General features: G+C 56.2%; 10 protein-coding genes across 10 annotated transcripts; 6 read left to right on the top strand and 4 right to left on the bottom strand.

The window, feature by feature from the left end:
- Window positions 1-2,144: 2,144 nt before the first annotated feature.
- Window positions 2,145-3,697, bottom strand: PG998_004302 (uncharacterized protein; the record flags this gene model as incomplete). Its single annotated transcript, XM_066871120.1, has 4 exons — window positions 2,145-2,314; window positions 2,407-3,240; window positions 3,303-3,567; window positions 3,620-3,697. The coding sequence occupies 4 exons, from the start codon at window positions 3,695-3,697 to the stop codon at window positions 2,145-2,147; spliced, it is 1,347 nt and encodes a 448-aa protein (XP_066734870.1).
- Window positions 3,698-4,273: 576 nt separating this feature from the next.
- On the top strand, window positions 4,274-5,620 carry PG998_004303 (DNA repair protein rad18; the record flags this gene model as incomplete). The annotated part of the gene is made up of 1 exon (XM_066871121.1): window positions 4,274-5,620. The coding sequence occupies one exon, from the start codon at window positions 4,274-4,276 to the stop codon at window positions 5,618-5,620; it is 1,347 nt and encodes a 448-aa protein (XP_066734871.1).
- Window positions 5,621-6,208: 588 nt separating this feature from the next.
- On the bottom strand, window positions 6,209-6,577 carry PG998_004304 (uncharacterized protein; the record flags this gene model as incomplete). Its single annotated transcript, XM_066871122.1, has 1 exon — window positions 6,209-6,577. The coding sequence occupies one exon, from the start codon at window positions 6,575-6,577 to the stop codon at window positions 6,209-6,211; it is 369 nt and encodes a 122-aa protein (XP_066734872.1).
- Window positions 6,578-7,405: 828 nt separating this feature from the next.
- Window positions 7,406-8,034, top strand: PG998_004305 (uncharacterized protein; the record flags this gene model as incomplete). The annotated part of the gene is made up of 3 exons (XM_066871123.1): window positions 7,406-7,502; window positions 7,558-7,656; window positions 7,721-8,034. 3 exons carry the CDS (start codon window positions 7,406-7,408, stop codon window positions 8,032-8,034), a joined length of 510 nt encoding a protein of 169 aa, XP_066734873.1.
- A 1,910-nt stretch (window positions 8,035-9,944) lies between these two features.
- Window positions 9,945-10,396, top strand: PG998_004306 (uncharacterized protein; the record flags this gene model as incomplete). The annotated part of the gene is made up of 2 exons (XM_066871124.1): window positions 9,945-9,980; window positions 10,040-10,396. The coding sequence occupies 2 exons, from the start codon at window positions 9,945-9,947 to the stop codon at window positions 10,394-10,396; spliced, it is 393 nt and encodes a 130-aa protein (XP_066734874.1).
- A 574-nt stretch (window positions 10,397-10,970) lies between these two features.
- Window positions 10,971-12,208, top strand: PG998_004307 (uncharacterized protein; the record flags this gene model as incomplete). The annotated part of the gene is made up of 3 exons (XM_066871125.1): window positions 10,971-11,163; window positions 11,222-11,870; window positions 11,956-12,208. The coding sequence occupies 3 exons, from the start codon at window positions 10,971-10,973 to the stop codon at window positions 12,206-12,208; spliced, it is 1,095 nt and encodes a 364-aa protein (XP_066734875.1).
- Window positions 12,209-13,528: 1,320 nt separating this feature from the next.
- On the top strand, window positions 13,529-14,035 carry PG998_004308 (uncharacterized protein; the record flags this gene model as incomplete). The annotated part of the gene is made up of 2 exons (XM_066871126.1): window positions 13,529-13,941; window positions 14,008-14,035. The coding sequence occupies 2 exons, from the start codon at window positions 13,529-13,531 to the stop codon at window positions 14,033-14,035; spliced, it is 441 nt and encodes a 146-aa protein (XP_066734876.1).
- A 338-nt stretch (window positions 14,036-14,373) lies between these two features.
- Window positions 14,374-16,332, bottom strand: PG998_004309 (Major facilitator superfamily; the record flags this gene model as incomplete). The annotated part of the gene is made up of 5 exons (XM_066871127.1): window positions 14,374-15,013; window positions 15,102-15,291; window positions 15,344-15,368; window positions 15,430-15,712; window positions 15,800-16,332. 5 exons carry the CDS (start codon window positions 16,330-16,332, stop codon window positions 14,374-14,376), a joined length of 1,671 nt encoding a protein of 556 aa, XP_066734877.1.
- A 1,811-nt stretch (window positions 16,333-18,143) lies between these two features.
- On the bottom strand, window positions 18,144-19,736 carry PG998_004310 (uncharacterized protein; the record flags this gene model as incomplete). The annotated part of the gene is made up of 4 exons (XM_066871128.1): window positions 18,144-18,244; window positions 18,333-18,733; window positions 18,813-19,287; window positions 19,487-19,736. The coding sequence occupies 4 exons, from the start codon at window positions 19,734-19,736 to the stop codon at window positions 18,144-18,146; spliced, it is 1,227 nt and encodes a 408-aa protein (XP_066734878.1).
- A 2,955-nt stretch (window positions 19,737-22,691) lies between these two features.
- PG998_004311 (uncharacterized protein) lies at window positions 22,692-23,794 on the top strand (the record flags this gene model as incomplete). Its single annotated transcript, XM_066871129.1, has 4 exons — window positions 22,692-22,775; window positions 22,807-23,330; window positions 23,421-23,556; window positions 23,624-23,794. The coding sequence occupies 4 exons, from the start codon at window positions 22,692-22,694 to the stop codon at window positions 23,792-23,794; spliced, it is 915 nt and encodes a 304-aa protein (XP_066734879.1).
- Between the last annotated feature and the right edge of the window lie 36 nt (window positions 23,795-23,830).

Here is a 23,830-nt window from a genome sequence, read left to right on the forward strand (position 1 = left end):
CTCTAGCTCAAGGGCAGCCAGGCGCCGTTTCGAAACCAGGGCGCAACTAACGGTTTGCCTCCCTCCGAGGCGATACGCTCTCGTTGACGACAGACGCATCGACGATGTAGTCTAGTCTGCCCATCTCGTTCCTGACTTTTTGGTCATTGACCCTGAACTATCCGAGGGGCGTCGTCCCGTAGTTCGGCTGGCATACAGCCTTTCTAGAGAACACATCATCATATGTGCTACAATCCCAATGTCTAGCTACCAACAACCAGTCTCGTGTCTTTTGCGACATTTAATGACTGCCTTGAAGTGAGAGAGAGCCAGCCTGCAAAACCCGCATTGGACCTCTGCCCGGCAGTATCGGACACCCAATTTGTCAGGAAGGAAAAAAATAAGAGAGGCCAGGCTAGCGTGGTCTTGGTAGCTGTGGAGAGAGAGAGAGGAAAGGCACGGGAGACCAGGGCAAGGGGCCCCTGATTGAATTGACGACATTCATTGGTCTCCGCTGACCGTGCTGAACCCCGGCTGTGTACATAGTATGATGGGTAAGTTCATGGGTCCCTGTCGTGTAGTTGATCAGTGCACTGGCAGAGGCTAACTGTAATCGGTTTGAGCCATGAGCTGTATAGAGAGTTTGTGCTGAACTTATACGCCATTAATGCAAATTTGGCCTGTGTGCGGTACATGACAAGGGGGTGGTTTTTTCGGCCTCCAACCACGTACCTACGTGATCGATGTCGTCGAATGTACCTCTCCGAGTGAAGCTCTCTGGCTAGCTGGTTCGCCATGTACCTTCATCCCAGTCCATGCACGCGACACCCGCCCAGCTGCCTACATAGTATGCCCGCGCGCCCTCCGCGCAAGGCTGCCTGGGAATAGAAGACCTACAATATTGTATCACCGAAATTTGTGCTGCTGCGGCCAATTCCGTATTTTCACACCTCGGAAATTGCTCTTAAACTCCGTACGAGTATGTGCTAGCTGAGACAGCCTCAACGGATCGCATTAGGCAGTGACTCTTGACATAAGGCGCAACGGACCCATCAATTGAGATGAAGCCCTGCCGTATTCAGAACACAGTGTGCGAAGGGTGTGAGTGTCCTGTTCCTGCAGGGGGGTGTGATCTCTTCCCTCTCTTCCTTGCCCATCCCAGGCCGTTGGGAAATTGCTGCGGTCATGCGCCAGCATGTGCATGCAAGCCTCTACAGCGTGTTATTCTAGAAGACGAGAAAGAAGAATATGTCATATTCTCACAACTTGCCCGCCTTGATCCAGGGGTCTCTTCTCCGTTTGGTTTCTCGATCGAACAGGGGACCATGCCATTAGTGCCGACGAAACCGGATGGATATCGCACTTAGGCGTCACACTCGCGTTGTTTTCTTAGTGCGCCTGCTATTGCGCTATGTATGTACTCTACACAAGACAAGAAGATGAATCGAAGTTGGCAGCCATGATGTCGATGATAATTACCATGCGAACGAAAGCGAGGAGCGCGCGTGGGGTGGTGGTTGCACATCCCATGCATGTGCAGCGGCCGCAGCAGGAGCAACGGATGGATGCGCGTAATCGTTCATCATGTGCCACGAAAATAGACCGCGACGAGCCGGTCTTTTCATTCCTCCGCTTACTTGCGAGTTTTGTTGGGTCCCCCCTCGGTCTCTGGGCGCGGCCATTTAACTCTCCGAGTCGCCCGCGGATGACCGGAGCCAGAGCGACTCGGACCCGGGCTTATCCCCGAGAGTCCATCCCATCTCCTGGCACACACACACACACACACACACATCCGCACGCGCACGCACATACGAATACAGAAACAGGGCCAGAGGACAGATCGCTCGACTGTAGCAGGCTGGGATCATGCATGGTGGCAGCAGCATCCTGAATGAATTGGACCATCAAAGACAAATACGTGTAGGTAGGCAAAAAAAGGCAAGGCCGCTATTTTTGGTGTCGTCATGGATGTCGTATAGCAATGAAAGGAGGTACTAGCTTGCAAATTGTCCGAATCCCCTTTGCGACTACGGATGGTGGCATCTACTACGCCCTGACAGTTGGCCCGAAGCACTAACGCGACACATGGCGTGGAGTTCGTCTTTGCTGATTCGAATACATCATGACTAGGCAGCAATAGCAGTAAGAGAAGATCTGGCCTCGTCTCATTTCTTGCCGAAGAAGGACATGATGTTCCCCTGGCCCTTGGGCGCCGCCTTCTTCGACTTGGCAGCTGGCGCCGCCTTCTCGGCCGCCGCGGGCTTCGCCTTCTGTGGTTTCGGTGCCGGCGCCTCCTCCTCGGAGAAAGACTCCCAGCCCTGCTCTTGTATGGTGACTGGTGGGACGGGTTCGTGGTTAGCATGCAGTCAGATAGGTGGAGAGAATAGTTGAATGCCCTCGCTCGGGTGGGCTCGTATTGCCACTCACCTAGGTAGCCCTGGTCGTCCATGATCTGCTTCTTCTTCATGACGCGTCGGCGGCCTCGTCTCCTGCCGTCGCCGGTGCTAGCGACGACCTCGGCAGGCCCCTCGTCCGCTTTGGCTTCGGGCTCGGGCGGTGCCGGGTCCTCGTCCATGGGTTCGTCGGCCGGGCTCTCGGGCCGGGATCTGGACTCCTCCCCGTCTTCCTCGCCGTCGCTCTCGTCCATCATGCGGCGCAGCTCGGCCTGCCGGTCCCGGCGCGACTTGCCGTCCTCCTCGGCCGCCTGCTTGGCCTCGGGCATGGGCTCGTCGTCGTCCTCGCCCTCATCGGACAGGGCCGGGGCGGGCGCCTCCTCCTTCGGCTTGGGGGCCGCAGGTTTCTTGGGTTTGCTCGCCTGCTTGGCAAACATCTGGCCAATGCCGCCCGAGGAGCCCTGCCGCTTCAGGGCCGGGGCCGAGGTTGTGGCCGCCTTCTTCGTAGCCGTGTTCGCCGTAGGCTTGTTTGCCATAGGCTTGTTCGCTGTGGGTTTGCCAAAAGTTAACTTGGGTGGCTCCGCCTTGATGTTGATCGTCGGCTTGGTCTCCTGCTTCACCTGGGGCTTGGTCTGTGGCCTGGCGGGTTCCGGGGGCGGAGAAGCACCGGCACGGCGCGCCCTCTTGCGCGTGTCCGGGTTGATGATGGTGCCGTATGTCCTGTTGGCGCCCACCGAGAAGTTTTCCTCGTATGACACCGCCATGACCTGCTCACCGGCATCCGACAGGAACTGTATGTCCCTCATGTGATGCAGTGCCACACTGTAGACATGAATGGACTTGACCTCTTCATATTGCTGCAGGGTCTCTGAAAGTAGCACATCAGTACCGCCAACCACTGGACATAGTCATGAGCTGATGCCGACTTACCTTGCAGCGCCTCTTCCCTGATGAGGGCGAGCGTTTGAGTAGGGACCGCCTGGAAAATAGATACGTCGTGGTCGGAGACAGAATCAGTCATCTCCACGTCGTCGTCATCATGCGCATCAGGGGATTTCCGTGTCCCGTAGACCAGATAGGTGGCATGAACAGTTCCAGGTTCCTTGGCATTTTGCGACTTGTGAAAGTCATACAGCAACTCTTTGGCCAAGTTGACATGTATCTTCAATGAACGGCTCAGGGTCCGATAAGTGACCTTGGGTCGGAGGTTAGCCGGCGTCGGGTGAGTAAGTAGCAAGAGCACTCACAAGCTTGTCCAGGGCCAGGACTTCCTGTGCCAATAACTTCCTGAGGTCGGCTATTTCCGATTCCATGTCCGAATCCATCATTGTACGAGGATGCAAATCATGCCACGAGAAAGAGGGTTTGGTGAAGTTGCCGTCAAATTGGTCTTCTAGTTGTTTGTCGCTGCGTGTGGTGGCTCAATTCATCGCTAGTCATAGGAAGCTCCCAAGTTTAATTGATTTGATGTGTTGGGATGGGATGACGGGCGGGCGCGTCGCGGGCGCGTTCTCACGTGCGGGTCAAGCAATTGTAGCCGCAGCAAGCAGGCAAGGGCCTGTCTTTTGGGGGCAGGCCACTGTAACTTGCAGTCCAGTTGGCGGGGCACTGGAAACTACTGGCTACGCTACAAGGCTTTTTTAATTGGCAGTCGCGTCTTCCTCCATCTTTCGTGATCCATGATCTCACAGCAGCAACTTGTGGCCTTCCACATTTGCATTTCAAAGGAGACAGAGACAAAGGCATTTCGAATCCAGCATGGTCCAACTGCGTCAATAGAATCTTCTTTTTCTTCTTATCTAGATCCTTCTTTTTCCGTATAACCCTCGCCACGACGGCTACTGCCCATCTTGCACCTCGCACCCCGTCGTCCTCCCAACCCAACACTCCCAGCCTCCACCATGGCCGACAAAGGCTTCGACGACATATCCGACTCGACCGACTGGCTGTCGACGCCACTCCCCGGTCTGGCCGCCGTCGAGGCCGCCCTGCGCTGCGAGATCTGCAAAGACTTCTACAACACGCCGATGCTGACTTCGTGCAACCACACCTTCTGCTCCATGTGCATCCGCCGCGCCCTCGCCAACGACGCCAAGTGCTCCCTGTGCCGCTCCGTCCAGGAGTCCTCCAAGCTGCGCAGCAACTGGTCCATGGATGAGGCCGTGAAAGCCTTCGTCGCGACCCGCGCCCAGATCCTCGACCTCGCCCGCAAACCCCCGACCGTCGTCGTCCAGACCGTCGAGGTCGCCGTCTCTTCGCCCAAGCACGCCCTGGACGAGGGGGATGACGCCGAAGCCGACCAGCCCGCCAAGCGCCTGCGCAGCTCCGCCAGGAAGAGCAAGACGAGGGGCGCCGAGTTGACGGCCGAGATGGCCCGCCAGGAAGCCACCCTCGCTGCGCCGTCGCATGCGCACCCCGACTACACGTACAACGACGGACTCGTCGCCTGTCCCATCTGCCTCGAGCGCATGAAAGAGGTCCAGGTCGACCGGCATCTCGACAGTGATTGTCCCGGCTCTCCCCAACCTCAACGGCCTCAGCCGCCAAAGCAAAAGTCCTCCATCGGTCAGCGAAACGGCTTCCCAGTTTCCTCGGGTCCGGCAGCAGCCCAGCCGAGGCCCGAACGACTCGGCACCCTTAGCTATTCCATGCTTAAGGACGCCCAACTTCGCAAGAAGCTCGCCGACCTGGGTATACCTACCAACGGCAGCCGGCCGATCCTCGAGAAGCGCCACCAGGAATGGGTCACTATATGGAATGCCAACTGCGACTCGTTGCATCCGAAGCGCAAACCCGAGTTGCTACAGGAATTAGATGTATGGGAGAGGACCTTGGGATCACGCGCGCCAACGTCGTCCAGGTCCATAAACCTCGGCGCACAAATCAAGGACAAAGAGTTTGACCATGCCGCATGGTCGGCCAAGCATGATTCATCTTTTCAGGACCTCGTCGCCAACGCCCGTCGGACGAGGGCTCAAGCCTTGAAAAAGGCTGATCCAGACCCAGAACCAGAAAACTTAGCCACCGCCGGGACGCAACCACCATCGACCGACGCGACTACAGCGCCCATGGCTTTTTCTCCACCCTCCATGCAGATCGACCAGCCGGCGCTCTCCCTGGATCCATCGGTACCTGCACATAATGACCCTGTACCCAGGCCATTCGAGGCGTCTGGACTCCCTCCGTTAGAAGCCACGACAGTGGATAGGTCAAGGAACGGACCAAGTCAGATGCCGGAACCAAGTTGATGTCAATACCCATTTCAATTAGACTAGAGCCTCAGCTGTGTACTTATCTAGCATTGCCTTGTATATTAGCTGCGCTATTTGATACCCATGGAAGGATGGACGAGCATAATGAATAATACTGCCATGACAACTAACTCAAAATGCATCCAAACTTCTCCGGTGTCACTTCCACCCGCAAACTTGCAGCAACTGCTCTGGCTTACCTCTTCCGTTTCTGTAGCACTCCTTACAACTCTGTATGATCCAGGCGCAGAAGATTGCTAGCTCCATTGACGGCCCTGCCAACATCTCGATTACATTTTCCTCTCCTCCCCTCTTACAGATCCGCTTGGGCAACACGTGCTACTCCGTAGCCAACGACAGCAAGTTTGACCATTGCTGGTATGTAGCGGCCCAACGGGTTCAGCAACGTGCCCAGCGCCCCGACGAGCCACAGGATCGACGCCTGAAGTAAGAGTTGCCGCTGTTGCCTCCCACTCGCCATGCTTGTCCAAAGCTGCGAGCCACTCATCCCGTACCGATACGGTCCACTCATATTTGGCACCGGAACTTCCTCATTTGGCATTGGAGATGCTGTTACCCTTTTACCTAAAGCATGGACTGGCTACCTCCTCTAGACTCCGTGGCCGGGTCACCAGACGCCGGGTCCTTGTAATCAGGAAACAGGATACTCTGCGGCTGGATAGCCATGTTATTGTTGATTCCGTCGACCCTTTCGGACGTCGTAGGGGACGTTTTTCCAACCGTCGGACTGACTACCCGGTACCACGTGGCTCGGTGGCGGCGATCGATGCTCCCGCGGAACCGCCGGCGCACCGCCCATCTCAAATGGCTTCTCGCCCATGCCGCCACCTCTGCCGTTGTTGTACCGTAACTTGTCTGGGCTGTCCGTCTGGTGTCGAACAAGCTCACATCGTCCAGCCGGCACTCCCCCGTCCCAGAGGGAGGGGCCGGCATCGGGTTTGGGCGACCCACACTCGACCGTCTGGAGGCCGGTAAGCGTCGCCGTGGCATTACAGCCCAGAGAGGCGTGGCGGTAGCGATCCCAGATTCAGGAAGTCTTGGTGGGCCATGCCTTTTTGTTTTTCGTGTTCCGTCAAACGTAGAGGACGAAACGGGGGTGGCGAACAACAGCTTGGTCGTCTGCCGCGGGACTCGGGCGGTAGCAAACGAACAAACGAAGAAGGTGTAGAGGTGGGTTTGGTATCTCAGCTGTTGTTTTTCTCCAAGTCATGCGCGGCTTTGATGCAATCAACGGCGCAGAAAGCTTATGATTGAGGATGCCAGGGGCCGCGAGTGTTACAATTTCACGTTGGATGTCCACCGCCGTGAGCAAACACCAAATAACAACCAATCGTCATGCCTCGTCTTATACTCCTTGCAATCTCAGCCTGGCCACTTGAATGTCCCAGAGCTTCTTTCTCGCTAACGTGAAGCAAGGGATGACGCTCTCCCACGCCTGTGGCCTTTTGGGCTGCACCTCTTGGGTACTAATCTCGGGTAGGTACTACAAGTGAGTGATCCGATGCCGTCCAGAGCAGGCATTTAGCATGCAACAGACTGTCAATTAGATCCTTTGGCGCAGATATGGCCCTTGCATAAGAAACTACAACCCACATCACTCGTCAAGCCGGGCGAGAACATACATTGGTTTGAAGAAAGTTTGTGTATTTCTCCATGGACTGGCTTGGAGATCCGGCGGTTTTACCGACTCCCACTCGGGGATGAGTCACTCCTCCTCTGAACTCTCCTATTGCCCTCGGCTCCACGCCACTCTCCTTCAACATGGCTCGGCTTCGATGGATAATCTTGATAGGTCTGACAGCCATCTCCGCAGTCACTGCTGTCACCCTGGGTATACTCTTCCAGAAGCAAAAGGAAAGTATGGCTCATGATCACCGCCCACCCGGACTGCTGTACCTGTGGGGGAATGAAAGACCTTGCCACCCGGTCTGGGGCATCCCTCGACGACTTCTTCAAGGCGAACCCCAGCCTTGACCAGACCAGCTGCGATGGAGACGTGTGCGCGAATGGATGTAAGCCGCCATGTTGTTCATGTGGTACACCATATAAGAAAAACAACTCATGATGCTGTGGTAGATACCCGAGAACCGGTGCCCGACCTCCTGCAAGATTCTCCGTACAGCACTTGCAGAACCACAGCCAGCGTATCTACTCGCACCCAGTCGGCTCTTGCGGTCGATCCGTCCACATCCACCAATGCAGGCTCTGCTTCGAGCACCACGAAAGCAACGACAAGCCAGGCCGAGACTCTTGTGGCTTCGGTGACATACCCAACTCAGGAATGGTCGACAACGACGGAAGCACCATACATCAAGGTTATATCCTCGCTATTCGGCATTGCATCGTCCCATACAGGCGCGGTCTCAGTCACCCCTCTCCCTGCAAGCTAGCAGCCCACAGTCCCAAGTGCAGCTTACAGCACAAGTGAACTGCCGTTGAGCACGGCTAGAGCAACGCCGACCACCTCGGATAATGTTGTCGAAACTTCGGGCTCATTAGGACCAACTTCTAAAACAGGGGAGGGTTCATCACCGACACCTTCCGACATCGGGATGATACTCAAACCCCATATTTCATGCACAAAGACGGTAGATGTCCGGACGTTTGGCCCTGAAATCACATACCCGACGTCTACTGAAATTGACCAAGTGTCTGATACCCCAACCTCAGACGCGACCACTTCGATGTTGGAAAGCCAAGGATCGAAAACCAAGTATCCCGCCACTACGTCGACGGACAGGGCACCCACACCCACGCAGGACGCGAGCAAAACAAGTCCTCCAGCCTCGACGCCCCCTGAAGAAACGTCGAATGGCTTTCCCGATGAACCAGAATCATCTTCGAGTGCTGCTCAGCCACCTTCAACATCTCCTATAGGATCAATTTCTGCTTTGGATCATCCCGGCGGATTCCCAACTTATTCCTCCGGTGGATTTACAACCATAGAGGCGGTCGTAGCCTCGATAAGTTTGACCTCGACAAGTGTACAGGGGGTGCGACAGGCTCCAAGTTAAAACACAGCTTCACGACATCGACCATTTCGCGTAGCTCGAGACCCAAAGCGATACCTTCCATATGGCCCAATGGCACCTGGGTCAGGAACAACAGATTTCACGGTCTGGAGTAGCCGCAAGCTGTATACTGGGTGATGTGGTGTGGTGTGGGTGGCCCAAATAACCCAGAGCACAGCCTCACACTGCACGGTGGATAAAGGGTACTCTTGCGCCAGGCCCAGCCATGGCGATTGCTGTGGCTCGTATTACGGTGGCGCTGTGATGTAGTATCTTGCCTGACTAAATCTTCACACATGTCACAAGTTCTTACCTACTCGAATTTTGGCCGCAATACTAGTCAACCGCTTCTTGGCATCAGCTGCCTCACGGGCCTGCGACATGGCCGTGGGCGGTTTTACTTGCGACAAGACCGATACGGGGGAAATTCCTGCTTGGGTGCGAGTTGGTGTGGTCTCGGGCTGGACTGCTGTGGCGTGAGTTGGTAAGCATTCCCATTCCACCTATTTCCAGGTGCCCCAAGTCCCTCTGTCGGCAATTCTACCTAAATGTGTTTCCCGGAGGTGCAATTTATGAGGTGACGACTCTGTCACGGACTTAAGGAGTGCAGTTAGGCGACGAGGGCGGTGATAGCATATTGGAGGGATGGATAAGCCAAATATAAACGAATGTTACATCATGTGAAGGGGTTTGGTGCGGGGAGCAGGTCTCCTCCTCCCCCTCGGCCCCTGGCGGAATGCGGCGCGAAACGTGGATCTTTAACTTTCTTTCAACATCGGAACGAGCGATGGCCTATCTGACCTACAGATATACCGTCTTACTTGCATATGCTCTCTTATTTCCGTCGAGTCCGTCCGCCCGCCACCCGTGGGGGGTCATGAGCGAGGCGTGAGCGCTTATCGCCGATGCGAGACAGGGTTGGTGATCGTCAGGAGCAGGCCATGGCCACCGCCGCTGATCAGCCAGCGAGCCACCCTTCTCATTACCTGGCTACCTGTTCAATTGCTCCGTCCCGTCAGTTCGACGCTTACCGCCGCCGCATCATTGATTGATAATGACATAAGCCGCTGGGGGATGGGGCAACGGGGCGGTTACAGTGGAAGTTCCCAGAAAAGGCCGGGCCGAATAGAACAGCCTCCACTTTATTGGTCGGACAGGCTTGGCAGAAAATGGAAGAAGCAGCCGAAGAAGAAGAAGAAGGAAAAGAGAAAACACGACACGGCACGGCACGACACGACACACGATAGCCGACCACGTTTTCCAATGTCAATGTCATGCCACTAGCACCGATGCCACGAGACAAGGAGGAAAACGTTGAGATTAGGGTTGGCTGTCTTTCCCCTTTGGGCTGCACTATTGACTAGTCCGACTCGCTTGCCCCTAGCTTTTGCGTCTTCCTTCTTTTTCCGCCATAATCGTCCGAGGTGGAGCTGCACAGGCGGAAGATGGCCGCATCCCATCGACCTCCTGCCAGAAGTCCTCTGTCTCCCTCACCTTCATTTGGCTTGGTCGTTGCGGTCTGCCCGGCAAGTCTCGAAACCGCCTCTTGCCTATCCATCGAACCACCGAGAAGACAGGAAAACACATCGAACGGTCAACCACCGTCATCACGTTTCCTCGTCCCGCCTCTGGCATGTGGACCAATGCTAGGCAGGGATGCCCGGCTCTGGCTATCTGGCCAGCCATGCACCGCGACGCAACCACAGCTGCTGCGTGTGCCGTTCACCACTCCCGAGACTAGCAAAAAATCACATTGCGCCCCATAGTGCTTGAAGCTGGATTGCCATTTCCTCGTCGACAAACCCGCAAGTCCTGGTAGAACCCGTTCACCGCAACCTCGTCGCCCGCAACAGCCGGTATTCTGCGATGCCAGTTGTACAACAGCATTGTTGCTGTCCCCTTTCCACTGAGCCAACTCCATATGCTGGATGGGCAGAAAACGGTCCGGGCCAATGATGTCGCCGTGCTGCGACTGGAGTCTCGAACCATCGACTGCCTATCCATCTTCTTTGCCCCGTACAGCGTCACAGCAAATATGGGAACATATGGGAACCCCGGCAACAGATTGAACCCTAGATTCGTAACCCGCTGCTGCTCTGTCGCAAAAGCCGAATCCCGATTCATGGGCCATCGGGGATAACCACGACGGGTATTTAGTAAAAGCGAAACCCCCTCCTTCTTTTCCCGCCATCATCTGGAGAAGTAGTAGCTTGAACTTTCACTTACAGACCTCTCTTCCATATACCCCTTCAGCAACACCATCATCCATCACCTTTAGCGACTTCTATCCTTTTTTTCACATCACCACCAACAACATGGCCGCGCAATCCCCCAAGTTCGAAGGCTGGCTGGGCAAGAGCCCCGAGGCCTTCCACGGCAAGATGGAGTGGGGTTCCTACGAGCCTAAGAAGTGGACCGAGGACGATGTCGACATTGAGATCTCTCACTGCGGCATCTGCGGCTCCGACCTGCACGTGCTGAAGTCGGGCTGGGGCGAGACCCCCTACCGTAGGTTTTTGCCTCTTCCCCCTTTTCGAGGAGGACGACGATGCTGACCAACCCGTAGCTTGCGTCGTGGGCCACGAGATTGTCGGCAAGGCCGTCCGCGTGGGCCAGAACGTCAAGAACATCCAGGTCGGCGACCGCGTCGGCGTCGGCGCCCAGGGCCGCACCTGCGGCCAGGACGACTGCCCCGAGTGCTCCGCCGGCGACGAGGTCTACTGCGCCCGCGAGCGCATCGAGACCTACGGCGCCGTCTACCCGGGCGACGAGGGCAAGTCGTACGGCGGCTACGCCGACTACAACCGCACCAACGGCCGCTGGGTCTTCAAGATCCCCGAGGGCCTCGACTCGGCCGCCGCCGCGCCCATGCTGTGCGGCGGCGTGACCGTCTACTCGCCCCTCAAGAACAACGGCTGCGGCCCCGGCAAGACGGTCGGCATCGTCGGCGTCGGCGGCCTCGGCCACTTCGGCATCCTCTTCGCCAAGGCCCTCGGCGCCGACCGCGTCGTCGGCATCTCGCGCAAGAACGACAAGCGCGACGACGTCCTCAAGCTCGGCGCCGACGCCTACATCGCCACCGCCGAGGACAAGGACTGGGCCGCCAAGAACGCCCGCACGCTGGACCTCATCATCTGCACCGTCTCGAGCGACAAGATGCCCATGCACGAGTACATGTCGCTGCTGAAGGTGCGCGGCAGCTTCATCCAGGTCGGGTACGTTACTACTTAGCCCACTCGCTTTCTTTCTTCTTCTTCACACATCTTGGCGGACCACCGTTGACTAACTCGCGCCCAACAGTGCCCCCGACGGCGGCCTCCTGCCCCCGATCAACGCCTTCACCCTGCTGGGCAGCGCCATCAAGGTCGGCGGCTCGCTGACGGGCTCGCCCAACGAGATCCGCGAGATGCTGCAGCTGGCGGCCGACCAGAAGATCCAGCCCTGGATCGTGACCCGGCCCATGAAGGACGCCAACCAGGCCATCGTCGACTTCGAGGACGGCAAGGCCCGCTACCGCTACGTCCTCGAGAACGAGAACTACGGCAAGCACTAAACCAGCCGCCGTGTTTTCACTTACATACCGGGAAAAAAAAGCGTCCGAGTTGGATAGTAATAAGGCGATAGAGAAAAATAATTTAATGACTGTTATGATCCAAATCTTTCCAGGAAATGAATGAACGCGAGTGAGAATGAGACACCAAAGAGAGATGAGGGGGAGGAAGCCGATGTAAATATGGCAGCATGAAGTGCCATCAAGGTTGCGTAGTTCGTAGTGCTCGAAATTTAGCGTGTGGCGCTTGACTTGCCAGATTCCAGCGGCTCCACGGATGGAAAACGGTTCCCATTGGCGATTCATTGGTGCCGTCGATCTTGTGCCATCAAAAGAACCGTGTCTAGCTGAACTTACTTACCTTTTCTGTTGCCAAGTTGTGGACAGCAAGTGGCACAAGCCAATATCAGGAAGTAACGTCATCTCGGACACGAGAATGTTCCAGTCTCATCTGTTCTCGGATGTGGAACATTTCTGGCTTGAAACTCAACACTCCCGAGTTTTAGAATAACAACAGCGGTAGTGGTGCGTCATTACGGTATCGTCCTTTTAGTTCCATGCCGGACTGCTAATGATATACGTTGAGTGAATACTGCTCTAAGACCATCACGACCAGGTTACGAGATTTCTGTAACTGAAATAATATTGACGGTGATTCATAATGAGGGCCAAGGAGAACTGCTACTAAGAAGGAGTGCAGTGGCCATTATTCCCGTGCACGTATTACTAAAGGGCTGACTACGTGTGATCACGGGCGTTGAAGCTCGTCGCTGAATGGCTGGAAAAACAAATAGCAATACCAAATCGTTGAGTGCAACTATTAGTCTAAGCACGCTGTATTTCCGGATGCCACTGTTTCCCGTTTTCGGATACCACATCAAGTAGTATAATGTACTCCGCCCTTTCGTCGTATCCAGCTCGCCAATCAAGGAGGATAGCTACTTCTTAGCTAAGTTTCTAACTAGCTGTATTTCCTAAAAGGGTTGTCGCTCTGGCAAGTTAGGTAGAATAGGTACGCCGTATCAGACAGTCAGAAATGTAATACGCTGTGTCAACTTAAGTCAATCTCTGTCTCTCTTACATCAGCTTGGCTCTTCTCTTCACTTGTATTGCGGCCATAATCCGTGAGATGTAACTGATTTCGAAATTCAGAGTCGGGTGCCGGGCTATATATAAAGAGCCCATGGACTTCTCCATCATCAGGAGAGAAAAAGCCCTCAAGCTTCTAACCATCCCACTGCTTACCATTATCATCACCTCTTCAATAGCTTTAAACCAGGCCTTTACTCACAAGACTACTCATAAACCCACAAAGCAACCAGAATGCAGCTGCAAGCCCTCCTCTTCGCCTTCTTCGCTGCCGTCGTCCCTACAGTGTCGGGGGCCGCTCTTAGCAGCCCATCTGATTCTGATGGTGCCGGGCTCCTACAGCGGGACGCTACGCTTACCAAGCGAACATGCTACCCGGGTGGTGTTGGCTGGGGCGGCGACAAGGACCTCGCACTCGAAAAAGTGGACGATGCTTGCCGATCCATGACGTCAGGTGCCTTCCAGAGCAATGAGGTTAAGCATCGGTGCCACCAACTCAGCGGCAACAAGAGGGTCAACTTCCGAATCCAATTCGACGACAAGCCGTCGGAGAGCATCAGCTTCGACACTTGCAAAACCAACCTCAGGCTGGAGATCAAGGGCTGTGGCAACGGTGGCTACAGCAGACACGGGAACTTTGTTTACACGTAAGATGCCTTTCCTTCATCCAATCTCTACGTACTATAAGGTCCTGAACTGACGTTACTCTCTAGCTCGGACCCAAACGAAGGCACATGCTGAGATACGCTCAATTACCTCATCAAGTTGTCGGGGGACTGGGAAAGACATGGAAGGACATCATCAGCCGTACTTCAACATGCGGATATAGGGTCCAATGGGAATTGACGAATACAGGAGGGGATATTGAAACTGGACATTCTTTTATTTAGTTGTATTACTGGTAAACTACAAACGAATTCATGAATGATTTCACTCTACTCTTCTCCTTTTTAAAAGTAGTATATAATGAAATGAAGTGAACAAATTGAAATTAATGTGGTACAATAGGCTGTCGTGTGAGGTTAATGTTTTAGTTGTCCGGCAACGCTCCCTTTTCTGATATGATTTGTAGTGACACGTCAACCTTTGCGTGAACCAATTTTGGGTATTTTTGTAGGACAAAGAATGAGTAACGAAATGAAAGCAAGAATAGCCAAGCCAGTGAATAGGGCCCTCAACGCCTTCTCATAGCTTCCGACGACCTGCATCTGGTAGGGCGGCTTTAAGGAGGAGATAGACTCAATCGAGGATAAGACGCTCGCAATCACCTCGTCGCGGCCGGGGCCTTCCTCCACCAGCTGCCCCAGGTAGTGCCGGAGGCTGGACTGGAGCAGGAGGCTGCTGGCGGCGATGCCCACGACCTGGCCCACGCTGCGGACGAGGACCATGATGCTGGTGGCGACGGCCTGCCGGTCGCGGCCGGACGCCGCCAGGACGGCGAGGAAGGTTCCGGGGTTCTGCAGGCCCTGGCCCACCGACGTCGGCACCAGCGTCAGCACGGCCACCAGGTGCGGCGTGTGCCGCGTCAGCCGCGTCAGCGCTAGCGCGCCCGCCAGGAAGAACGACGTGCCCGCCACGAGCGACCACCGGAGCCGCTGGGTCCGGGCGATGGTGTAAGCCGTCAGAGCCGAGACGAGCGAGGTCACGGCGAAGGGCGCCATGAGCTGGAGGCCGGAGCGCGTGGCAGATGCCAGCAGCACTGCTTGGAGGAATATGGGCCTGAGGGAGTAATGGTCAGTCGGTTACCATCAAGAAGGATGAGTATATAGATCAAAATGGGATAGAGCGGCCGGTTTTTGCAACTTGCATATTGAATAGTACCGAGTTGGTCAGCATGGTGGAGATAAAGTTAGACGCCAACAGGTTGGCCTTTGGGGCGTGCGATATGAAGTCCAGAGGTACCAGAGGATGGCTTGCCCAGCGCCATTCTACGTATAAAAAGACCGGGATACATGTAATGCACACGACAAGGGCAGAGGTGACAATGGGGTGTGACCCTGAGATATAATATTAGCAGAGAGCGAAGCTATGTGAGCAGTGTGGACTTACAAGGGAGGATCTGACCACCAAGGTTCTGTAACCATGCACAAGTTAGCGACAAGCAATAGGGACTGTGAATAGGAGGGTTGACCCACCAATCCTAGAATCATGGTGGCTAGGATGATGCATAGAAGACCTGACCCCAAAAAGTCGAAATCGTTGAGTGAATTGCGCAAGCTCGTGGTGCAGTCCTTGATGCCGAGGTCATGGGGGATGGCCACAGCCGAGATACAGAGACAGACAAGCATGACGGGGATTTGCGAAGCGAAAATCCATCGCCATCCCAGATGCTCTGCCAAGAAACCGCCCATTGCCGCCCCGAGTGTACACCCGACCCCATAGATGATGCTCGAATAGGGGTAGTACAATCCCCGACGTCTAGAGGGAGAGCGGTGGCTCTAAGTTAGCGTTTCCACGGCCATTGCCCAAAGCGAGCTGTCTTGAACATCTCTCCGAAGCACTTACTCGACGGGGACGAAATCGCTCAGGATGATGTCGCCCAGGACCATCAGCCCGCCAGCCCCGACGCCGCACAGGCCGCGGGCGGCGACCAGGCTGCCGATGCTCTGCGCGGCGGCGCACCAGGCCGTGGTGGCCGCGAAGAGGGACAGACAGGCCAGGAACAGGGGCTTGCGGCCGGTGGCGTCGGACAGGCGGCCGACGAGGGGCTGCGACGCGGTCGAGGCGAGCAGGAAGGACGTCGAGAGCCACGAGGCGGCGGGCGCGGCGCGGAAGTGGGACGTGATGGCGGGGTGCGACGACGCCATAATGGTGGCGTCGAAGCAGCCGATGAACTGCATGACGAGGATCTGCGAGAAGATGACCAGGAACTGGGCGGGCGAGGCGTCGTGCAGGAACGGCGGGGCCGCGGCTTCGGGCTCGTCGTCGTCGCTTCCGGTGTCGCTGAGCGGCTTCGTCGTTACGGTCACGTAGTCTTTCTTGTGGCCGATCAGGGGTTCTCGCTCCGAAGGCGAAGATTCGATAATGGTTATAGTCATGGTCGTGGGAGGATCTGAAGAAGCTGTGACAACAGGAATATCTCGAAACGGCGATTTGCCCTTATGGTTAGTTAACAAAGTAAATAGAACGGAAAGAACTGAAACCAAAACAGCAACGACAACTTTGGGCAGCCGGTCGCTCGCATATAGAAAATATCGTGAAGTAGATCTCCAAGAAGCTTTTCTAGTTTTGCGGTCGACCAGCAAAGTAGAGGACGACCGGTCTTATAGCCCGTCGAAGCGGTGTCGTGGACCCCTACTTTTTCTTTTTTCCTCTCATTATTCGTTTTTTCCCCTTCTTTCTTTCCAGCGGACTTGCAATGCCGCAGGTGATATCGTTTCCTCTACTCCATCGAAAAGATGGGAAAAGTGCAGCACAACGGCAAACTTAAGATCCCCGTCTACTGTTTCTCCCTTGCCGAGACCTGCTTTTCTTCTCTCAGTCTATGACGAGTAGATGTAATTGCAGTCACTCTCAGCTCGGTGTAGGGGTCGTTTGTTTTTGTCTCATCCGCGGGGCGCTAATAAACGCCACTCGCGATGGCCGATCACTCTTTTTGCCTGTGTGTTCCTACTGGGCAGTGGACTTTTGCATGAATCTCGGGGACGGTCGACGGGTCCCCTGCATGCCAAGGCGCCATCCATTCAGGGCGCAAGAATTGAACCTGCAACGTGCCGCTTCACTCGGATATGGAGATCGTCATGGAGTGCCAGAGCAAAGACAGAAGAGCCTTGGACCTCAGACACGGCTAACGGCAAATCGGAATGTCTAGTTGTAGACGCCATTGGAATCGCCACTTAAAACATTCTGCAAAATAGGCATAGTTATCAAGGAGAGAAGAAAAGAAAACCAGATGCACGATTTCGCGGGCGGTTGAAGCAAACTTGCCGGCGCCGACAAATTAGACTAGAGCAACTTTATTTCAACGTCAGTTCCCCCAGACTCTTGCGTGGTACGTGCCACCGCCTATCAAACGTGCAACATGGACAAATGCATTGTTGCATTGTTGCCTTGTTGCCACATTAACAGCCCGCAAGCCTGGTAGAAGGCGGGCAGCAGGAAGCGCGCCGACGAAGCGCCGACCATCTCCACACTGCGGTAGCTTTGTGCAATATGGTTCACGGGGGGGGGTTTCCTTGCTGCTGATAGAAGATTGCACTAAAGTCGTGAACTATTCAAGATATACACGATAGAGAGCATTTAAAATCTTTGACCTAGATCATGGGAGTCTGGGGGCCATCTCTTCCAAATTCCATCCAGTAAGGTTTCCATTTGATGGCATAGTTATGTCACAAAAAGTTGGCAAGCCCGAAGGAGAAATTGGCTCAATGACCCTCCAAGAAAAGAAGATGACGGGCTTTGGTTTGTCGTGAACGTGAAAACATATGGGTCAAACCTTCAGGTGGATAGGGGCCTTTAGAGTGTACTAGGTACCAAGTAAAAGCTCGACTGGCCAGGGTGGATATGCAAATGTTATGTGAGTGAATATTTGGATTTGAGTTTGTGAATGCTGCATGTCTAGGGGTGTTCTTCCTCCGCCTGCTAACACGTACGATGCAAAACGTCGAGACCCGGTACGCTGGTATCGTGACAAGTCACTTCATTGAAGGGAAGGAGAAGACTAGCAGGATGGGAAAAGAGGAGTATTCTGGGCATATCCCAGTCCGAGGCACGAAAATGGTCGCCCCTGACGAGTACTGTATTCCATTCGTCATTAGAAATCATGCATTAAATCTTTAGCCAGCCCAGCCGATATCGTTCTTCTGTTATAGTATAAAAGAGACTGCGGGACAGGCATCCGCTGTTAAAATTATATCTTGTACCATTTGTCCTTCCGCCGCACGCTGTCGCTGCGCGCCCGGCTCTGCGACGACCCCATCCTCGAGTGGCTCCTCGGCGCCGTCGGCGCCCCTGGTAGCCGGCAAAGGCGTCGTCGAACCAGCGGTCGACGCGGGCCTCCTGAGCATCGATGACGACGGGCGCGACGATCTTGCCCGACTCCTCGTCCTTGGCGCCGCCGTCCTTGCGATCGGCGCCGCTGGGCGGGAGGAGTTAAGGCGGATCTCGGAGTCGCTGCGCTGGTGATGCACCTGCTGCTGCTTCTTGCGGTCGGTAGCTGTGGACGGGGCCGTGGACGTGGCGCCGCCGCGGCCGCCGTCTTCGAGGTCGCGGTACTCGACCACCTGCACGCTGACCTCGTGCGTCACGAAGATGCTGCCCAGGTACGGCGCGACCACGGGCCAGAAGATGGGCACCGAGGCGCAGATGGAGGCCACGTTGATCTCGAGCACGCCCAGCAGGATGCTGATGGGGCCGTACCACGTCGGGTCGTGCGTCGGGAACCACGCCGCTTTGTGCTCGAGGATGGTCTGGAGGCGCCAGATGGAGAGGAAGTTGACGCTGCGGGTGGGAGAGAAAAGGGAGAAAAGGGTTAGTCGAAGGTGATATGGTGGGCACAGAAGTCGCAAAGTTGACTTACAGGGCGCCCATGAACAGCAGGGCCAGGAGGCCGAGGCGCATCTTGGTGGTCATGGTCTTGTTGAGGTACAGCTGGAAGGGCAGGAGCAGGATGACGAGGTCGAAGATCATGTTCATGACGGTGTGGGCGTTGAAGGTCATGGTGAAGATGTCCGGGTCGCCGGAGCCGTAGGCCCAGCACCGCGTGTCGGGCGTCTTGCCGAGGGGGTCGAACTGGGGGCCCCGGGAGCACGGCACGAAGGCCATGAAGGAGAAGGTGAAGCCCCAGACCGACACGGCCGCGATGACGGCCAGCGTGGCGCGCCAGATCCACGTGCCCCGCTCGAAGATGCGCAGGTACTGGAACAGCAGCGAGAGCTTGATGCAGGCCGAGCCCAGGTTGAAGAAGCCGTTCATGAGGTAGAACAGGATCAGGAACGTCTTGAGCTTCCCAATCTCGATGAGGATCATGTGCTGGCCGGCTCCGTAGTCGAGCGCTGTGTGGAGGCCAGGGGTTAGTCTTTTTTCTTTCCCTCCCCGGCGGTGATCAAGTACAGGCGACCGCTGTTGTTGAATTACGTACCGATTATGAAGCAGATGGATCCTACCGAACCCGCAATCTGGTTGATACGTCGTGAGAAAACGAATGACTCGCTCACATGCGCGTCCGTGGAGCGGGCAAGCAGGGGTCATCACTTACAAGATACAGAAAGACGAAGAAATCATCCCAGCCTGCTGAGCGCACCGTACGTAATCGGACGTACAACCGGAAAGTAACAAAGGTCCACGACAGCACCAGGAAGAGGATGGTCAGGATCTGGAGCGTCCCCGCGTCGTTGGACCACGGCTTCGGCTCGTCCAGGTTGTTGTAGGCCCCCACGCCGAACAGGTCGATGAGGCGGAGCTCCTCGATATTCGGCGGAAGGACGGGATTCGTGGCGGCCATGGCGGACAGTCGGGCTGGATTCTATAGCTATTGGGCGTTGCGTTGTGGTGGCCGTTCGAGAGTAGCGGGTTAAAAGGGGCGGCACCTGGCCACACGGGGGTTCATGTGGAATCGAACAGGGCCGGCGGGCGTAACGTCTTAAGGAGGTGGAAGAAGGGGGAGAGAGAGGGAGATGACCAATATTATCCCTTTCCCTTTCTCTTTTGTCTTGAACAACAGGCTCGATTCCCGGTTCTTTCCAGCCACGCGATCAAGTTCAAGTGATGCTGCTGGCGGACGGCATATCCTACTAATAATAAGCAAGAGGATGCATGGTGGGAGTGAGCCGCTTGAGGACGTTGGGGTACATACTTATTATGTCTACAACATGCGCCTGCGAGACACAGCAAGAAGGTGTTCTTGGCGGACAGGGACAGGGGTCCCATGACGGCCGCTACACTACAAGGGGCAGGGAGCGCCGTTTGTGGAGACGCATTCTATCAGTTGTGAGAAAACCGTTACGGCAGACCGTGCCGCAGAGGGCAGAAAGCTCTCGGGAGCCCTTGCTGTCCCGAATGCAGGCACGCTCTGGGCACAGAGGGGGAGGACAAAGCGAGGGACTAGGGACCCAGCTGCCAGGCTAGTTAAGGCTAGCCAGGTCGCTGGGAACCACGAGGAACGGGTGTATATTGGGGACATCTTAACACCAGGCTTTCGTGTCAGGCTGACGGCCGACCCAAGGAGAGAGAGAAAGAGATGACGACAGCTAAGAGATTGGGCTGGCCTGTCGATCACGCTCGTATGCTGACCGGGTTTCCTTGCTTCTGTGAGTGAGGATGGTCGTGTGTGGTGTATCTGAAGCTGCAGAATGTTTGTCGCGTTTTGACAACCACTATACAAAATGAAGCCCACCTCTTCTCTACTAGTCTAGTAGCAGGAACTATTCATTTTGCCGTCTGCCGGTGAAGAAGGCCCGGGCGTTGCGATGCCAGACATGTCTACATATTAAGGCAGGACTTAGGCAGGACCGGATGCAGCCCCGGCTGCCGGGGCGAACAGGAAGCAAGCCCTTCTTTAGGGTTTCTTATTTCATGGCACACCACCCCGGATTTGAAACCCGGCTTGCAGAAAACTTGCAGATTCGAGTGACGTGCTTGATCTGAACTGCAGGCCAAAAGAAGCAATAGCTGCATAGGTTAGGCCGGATATTGAACAGATCTACGGAGTATGTGACAAGTCGGCGAGTTCGCCAGTGCAACCCTTGGCAATTTAGGGCTCGTTCTTTGCAGGGGGGGGACCAGGTTCTAGACAGGGGAGAGCTGCTCTGGGCGGGTGGATCGTGCTAGAAGACTGAAACACTAACCCACTCCCATATTCCGCTGTCACGAACCCAAAGAAGACCCCAAACAGTGATAACGATCCAATCCCACATGGTCCTCGTCGCAGAAGGGACGAGTTAACGAGGGTGACCTGGGCTGCTAGGCGCAACGGGTGCGCGGGAAGAGCCACAAAGATGTTTTAACCCAATCGAGTATCCAGCTCATCGACAAACAAGTCGAAACATTGTTTTAAGTCCGAGGGGACGCGTGGTAAAAGTGACGATCCCCCGAAGGACGGCTAGGCTACGAAACATGTCTGGACAGGGCCAGAACGAAGAGACAGAAAGAGAGAGAGGGACAGACACAGAGAGACGGCGATAGTGGATACACGGTTATAGGGTATAGAGAGAGGGAGAGAGAAAGTTGACTAAGCTTACAGAAGTCGGGTGCCGTTGGTGGTGGCTGCGCTGGGTGCCGCCCGTACTAATAGCCTGGAACTGGGAGCAGACAGACACCAGGTACTGACCGGGTCGTTGGCGGTCAGCAAAGACGTAAAAAACGCAGCTACCAGGATATTAATATCGCGATCCACACCCACCGCCGCATCCCTCGGACCTGGCAGTACCAAATGGGATAAATGCTCGCTCGCAGGGTAAAAAAGGCAATTAACGACCAGGGTGCCCAACTTGTTTTCCCCTTCCATCGTTCGGTTGTTATAGCAGCAGTCACCTATTGCGTCGGGATGCTGCTCTCCATACCCAGCCTGCCAGGGCCAGTTTCGACCCCAAATGCGACTCTGCGTTCTGCACCGGAAATGACCACTGGCTACGCGAAATGCCGTACGAGGACGATGGTCGTATATAGTCAGGAGAAGGGTGCAGATCTTCAACCCGTTGGCCGCTTGGGTGGTATTTGGCCAAGCCGACTAATTGGCAGAGTCGGACTGTCCCGACGGACGCGGAAACCTTCTGGAAGTGAGGGAGGCAGAAGAGGAGGACGCCAACGTGCAGCAAACGTGCAATAATGACAATCGCATATGCATACACATCACGGCACGTACAATGAGCGATGTGACGGTCCGACAGCTGACAGGTGCTCAGACTGCTTGATGGCGCACGGATGTTCGTGATGGAGATGGATTGGAAAATGCGAAATGAGGATGAAGGGCAAAAGGGCAAAAAGAAAATTCGCAGCCGGACGAACCCCCAATTGGCTAATGCAAACCCCTCTCATCCTAGCCTGGAGTTTTCTCTGTGTTCGAGTTTCAGTTGGAGGCGACGAAAGATTTCTTCTTCTTCTTCCCCTCACCTCCTCGAGGAATGGCCGATTGACGAACCCCCGTTTTGACCGGTCGCCGGAAGACGGTCGCCACCGTGATGGCTTGCCGACACGGCCCCGGGGAAGTCTTGGTCCCCACGTGCGCTAAATGCCTCCCATTTTAGCCGTCGCCAGCAGATCTGTGGTTATGTAGATGCTAGTAGATTGTTCATCCACGACGTCATCTACACCCGCGCCCGGCAACGGTCGGCTAACTGCAAGCAAGTATGGAGTCATGGGCAAGAATGCGACACTCGAAGGCTCAAGTACGTAGGTTGGCAGTCATGGCTTCAAATAGACAGAATAAATCATGTTGCGCATGTCGCCCTCCTTGGCTGAAATGGCTGTGATACGCCTCGACAACAGCGACGACAGCCAGTCGACCACGCTCGAGTCCCGGCCAGAGTCGCATCTTCATAGGAAAGTGAGCACCGCGAGCTGCCCCCGCCACCAAGCAGGAGCACGACGGCCACCGGCGGTGTGCGTGCGACCGCCTCGACCCGGCCACGCTCGCGACCGGCCCTTGTGTTGGGTTGGCAACAGCTGACGCTTCGCCGGACGCCCACGCGCGCCGACTCGGTCGTCGCCAGGATCCGCCCCTTGCGCGGGGCGTCACGCTTCACACGCACCCGCTGGCGCGGCTGAAGACGACGGCGGACCAGCTGGTCGACTTCGACGGGCCCGACGGACGACCCCTACCACCCGCGCTCCACCGGCCCGCCCACAAGAAGGTCGGCACCACGCTGCTCTACGGCCTCGCCGCCATGACGGGCGACCTGGACCTCGTGCGCGTACCCGGCCGGCACCGCGCAGGTCGCGCGCGCGCGTTCGGCGTCGGCGAACAGGTCGTCGTGCTCGGGTTCTCGCTGTTCCTGCTGGGGTTTCGGGCTGGGCCCGCGGGCGTGGGCGCCGCTGTCCAAGGTCTACGGGCGCCGCGCCGCCGTGCTAACGCCCATATTCGTCGCGCCGTCTGCTTCTCGTTCGGCGCGCGGCCGCCGCCCAGGACCTGCCGACGCTGCTGCTGACGCGCTTCTTCGGCGCCCTGTTCGCCTCGGCCCCCCGTCCCCAGCACGGGCGGCGTGCTGGGCGACCTGTTCGCGCCCGACCACCGCGGCGTCGCCATGTCCAGGTACGCCATGGTCGTCGTGGGACGTCGGCGTGCCGGCGCTGGCGAGCAAGCTCCTAGTGTGGCCGCTGCAGCTGCTGTGCACGCCCAGCTGCCTGCTGGTGGCGCTATACGCGAGGTTTTGCTACGGCATCCTCTACATGCAGCTCGGCGCCATCCCCTACATCTTCGGCGAGCCGCGGGGCTGGGGCGCCGTGGCCCGCGAGCTGCCCTTCGTGGCCATCCTGTTGTGCTCGCTCACGGGCGCCGTTCTCAACGTACTCAACCAGCTGCAGTACAATAAGACGTACCGCGCCCACGGCGGCTGCGGCCCATGATGCTGGGGCCGGTGCTGTTCGCAGGGTCGCTGTTCC

This window comes from Apiospora kogelbergensis (assembly GCF_038363985.1).
Source record: "Apiospora kogelbergensis strain CBS 113332 chromosome Unknown utg000002l_segment0_segment0, whole genome shotgun sequence".
NCBI lineage: Eukaryota > Fungi > Ascomycota > Sordariomycetes > Amphisphaeriales > Apiosporaceae > Apiospora > Apiospora kogelbergensis.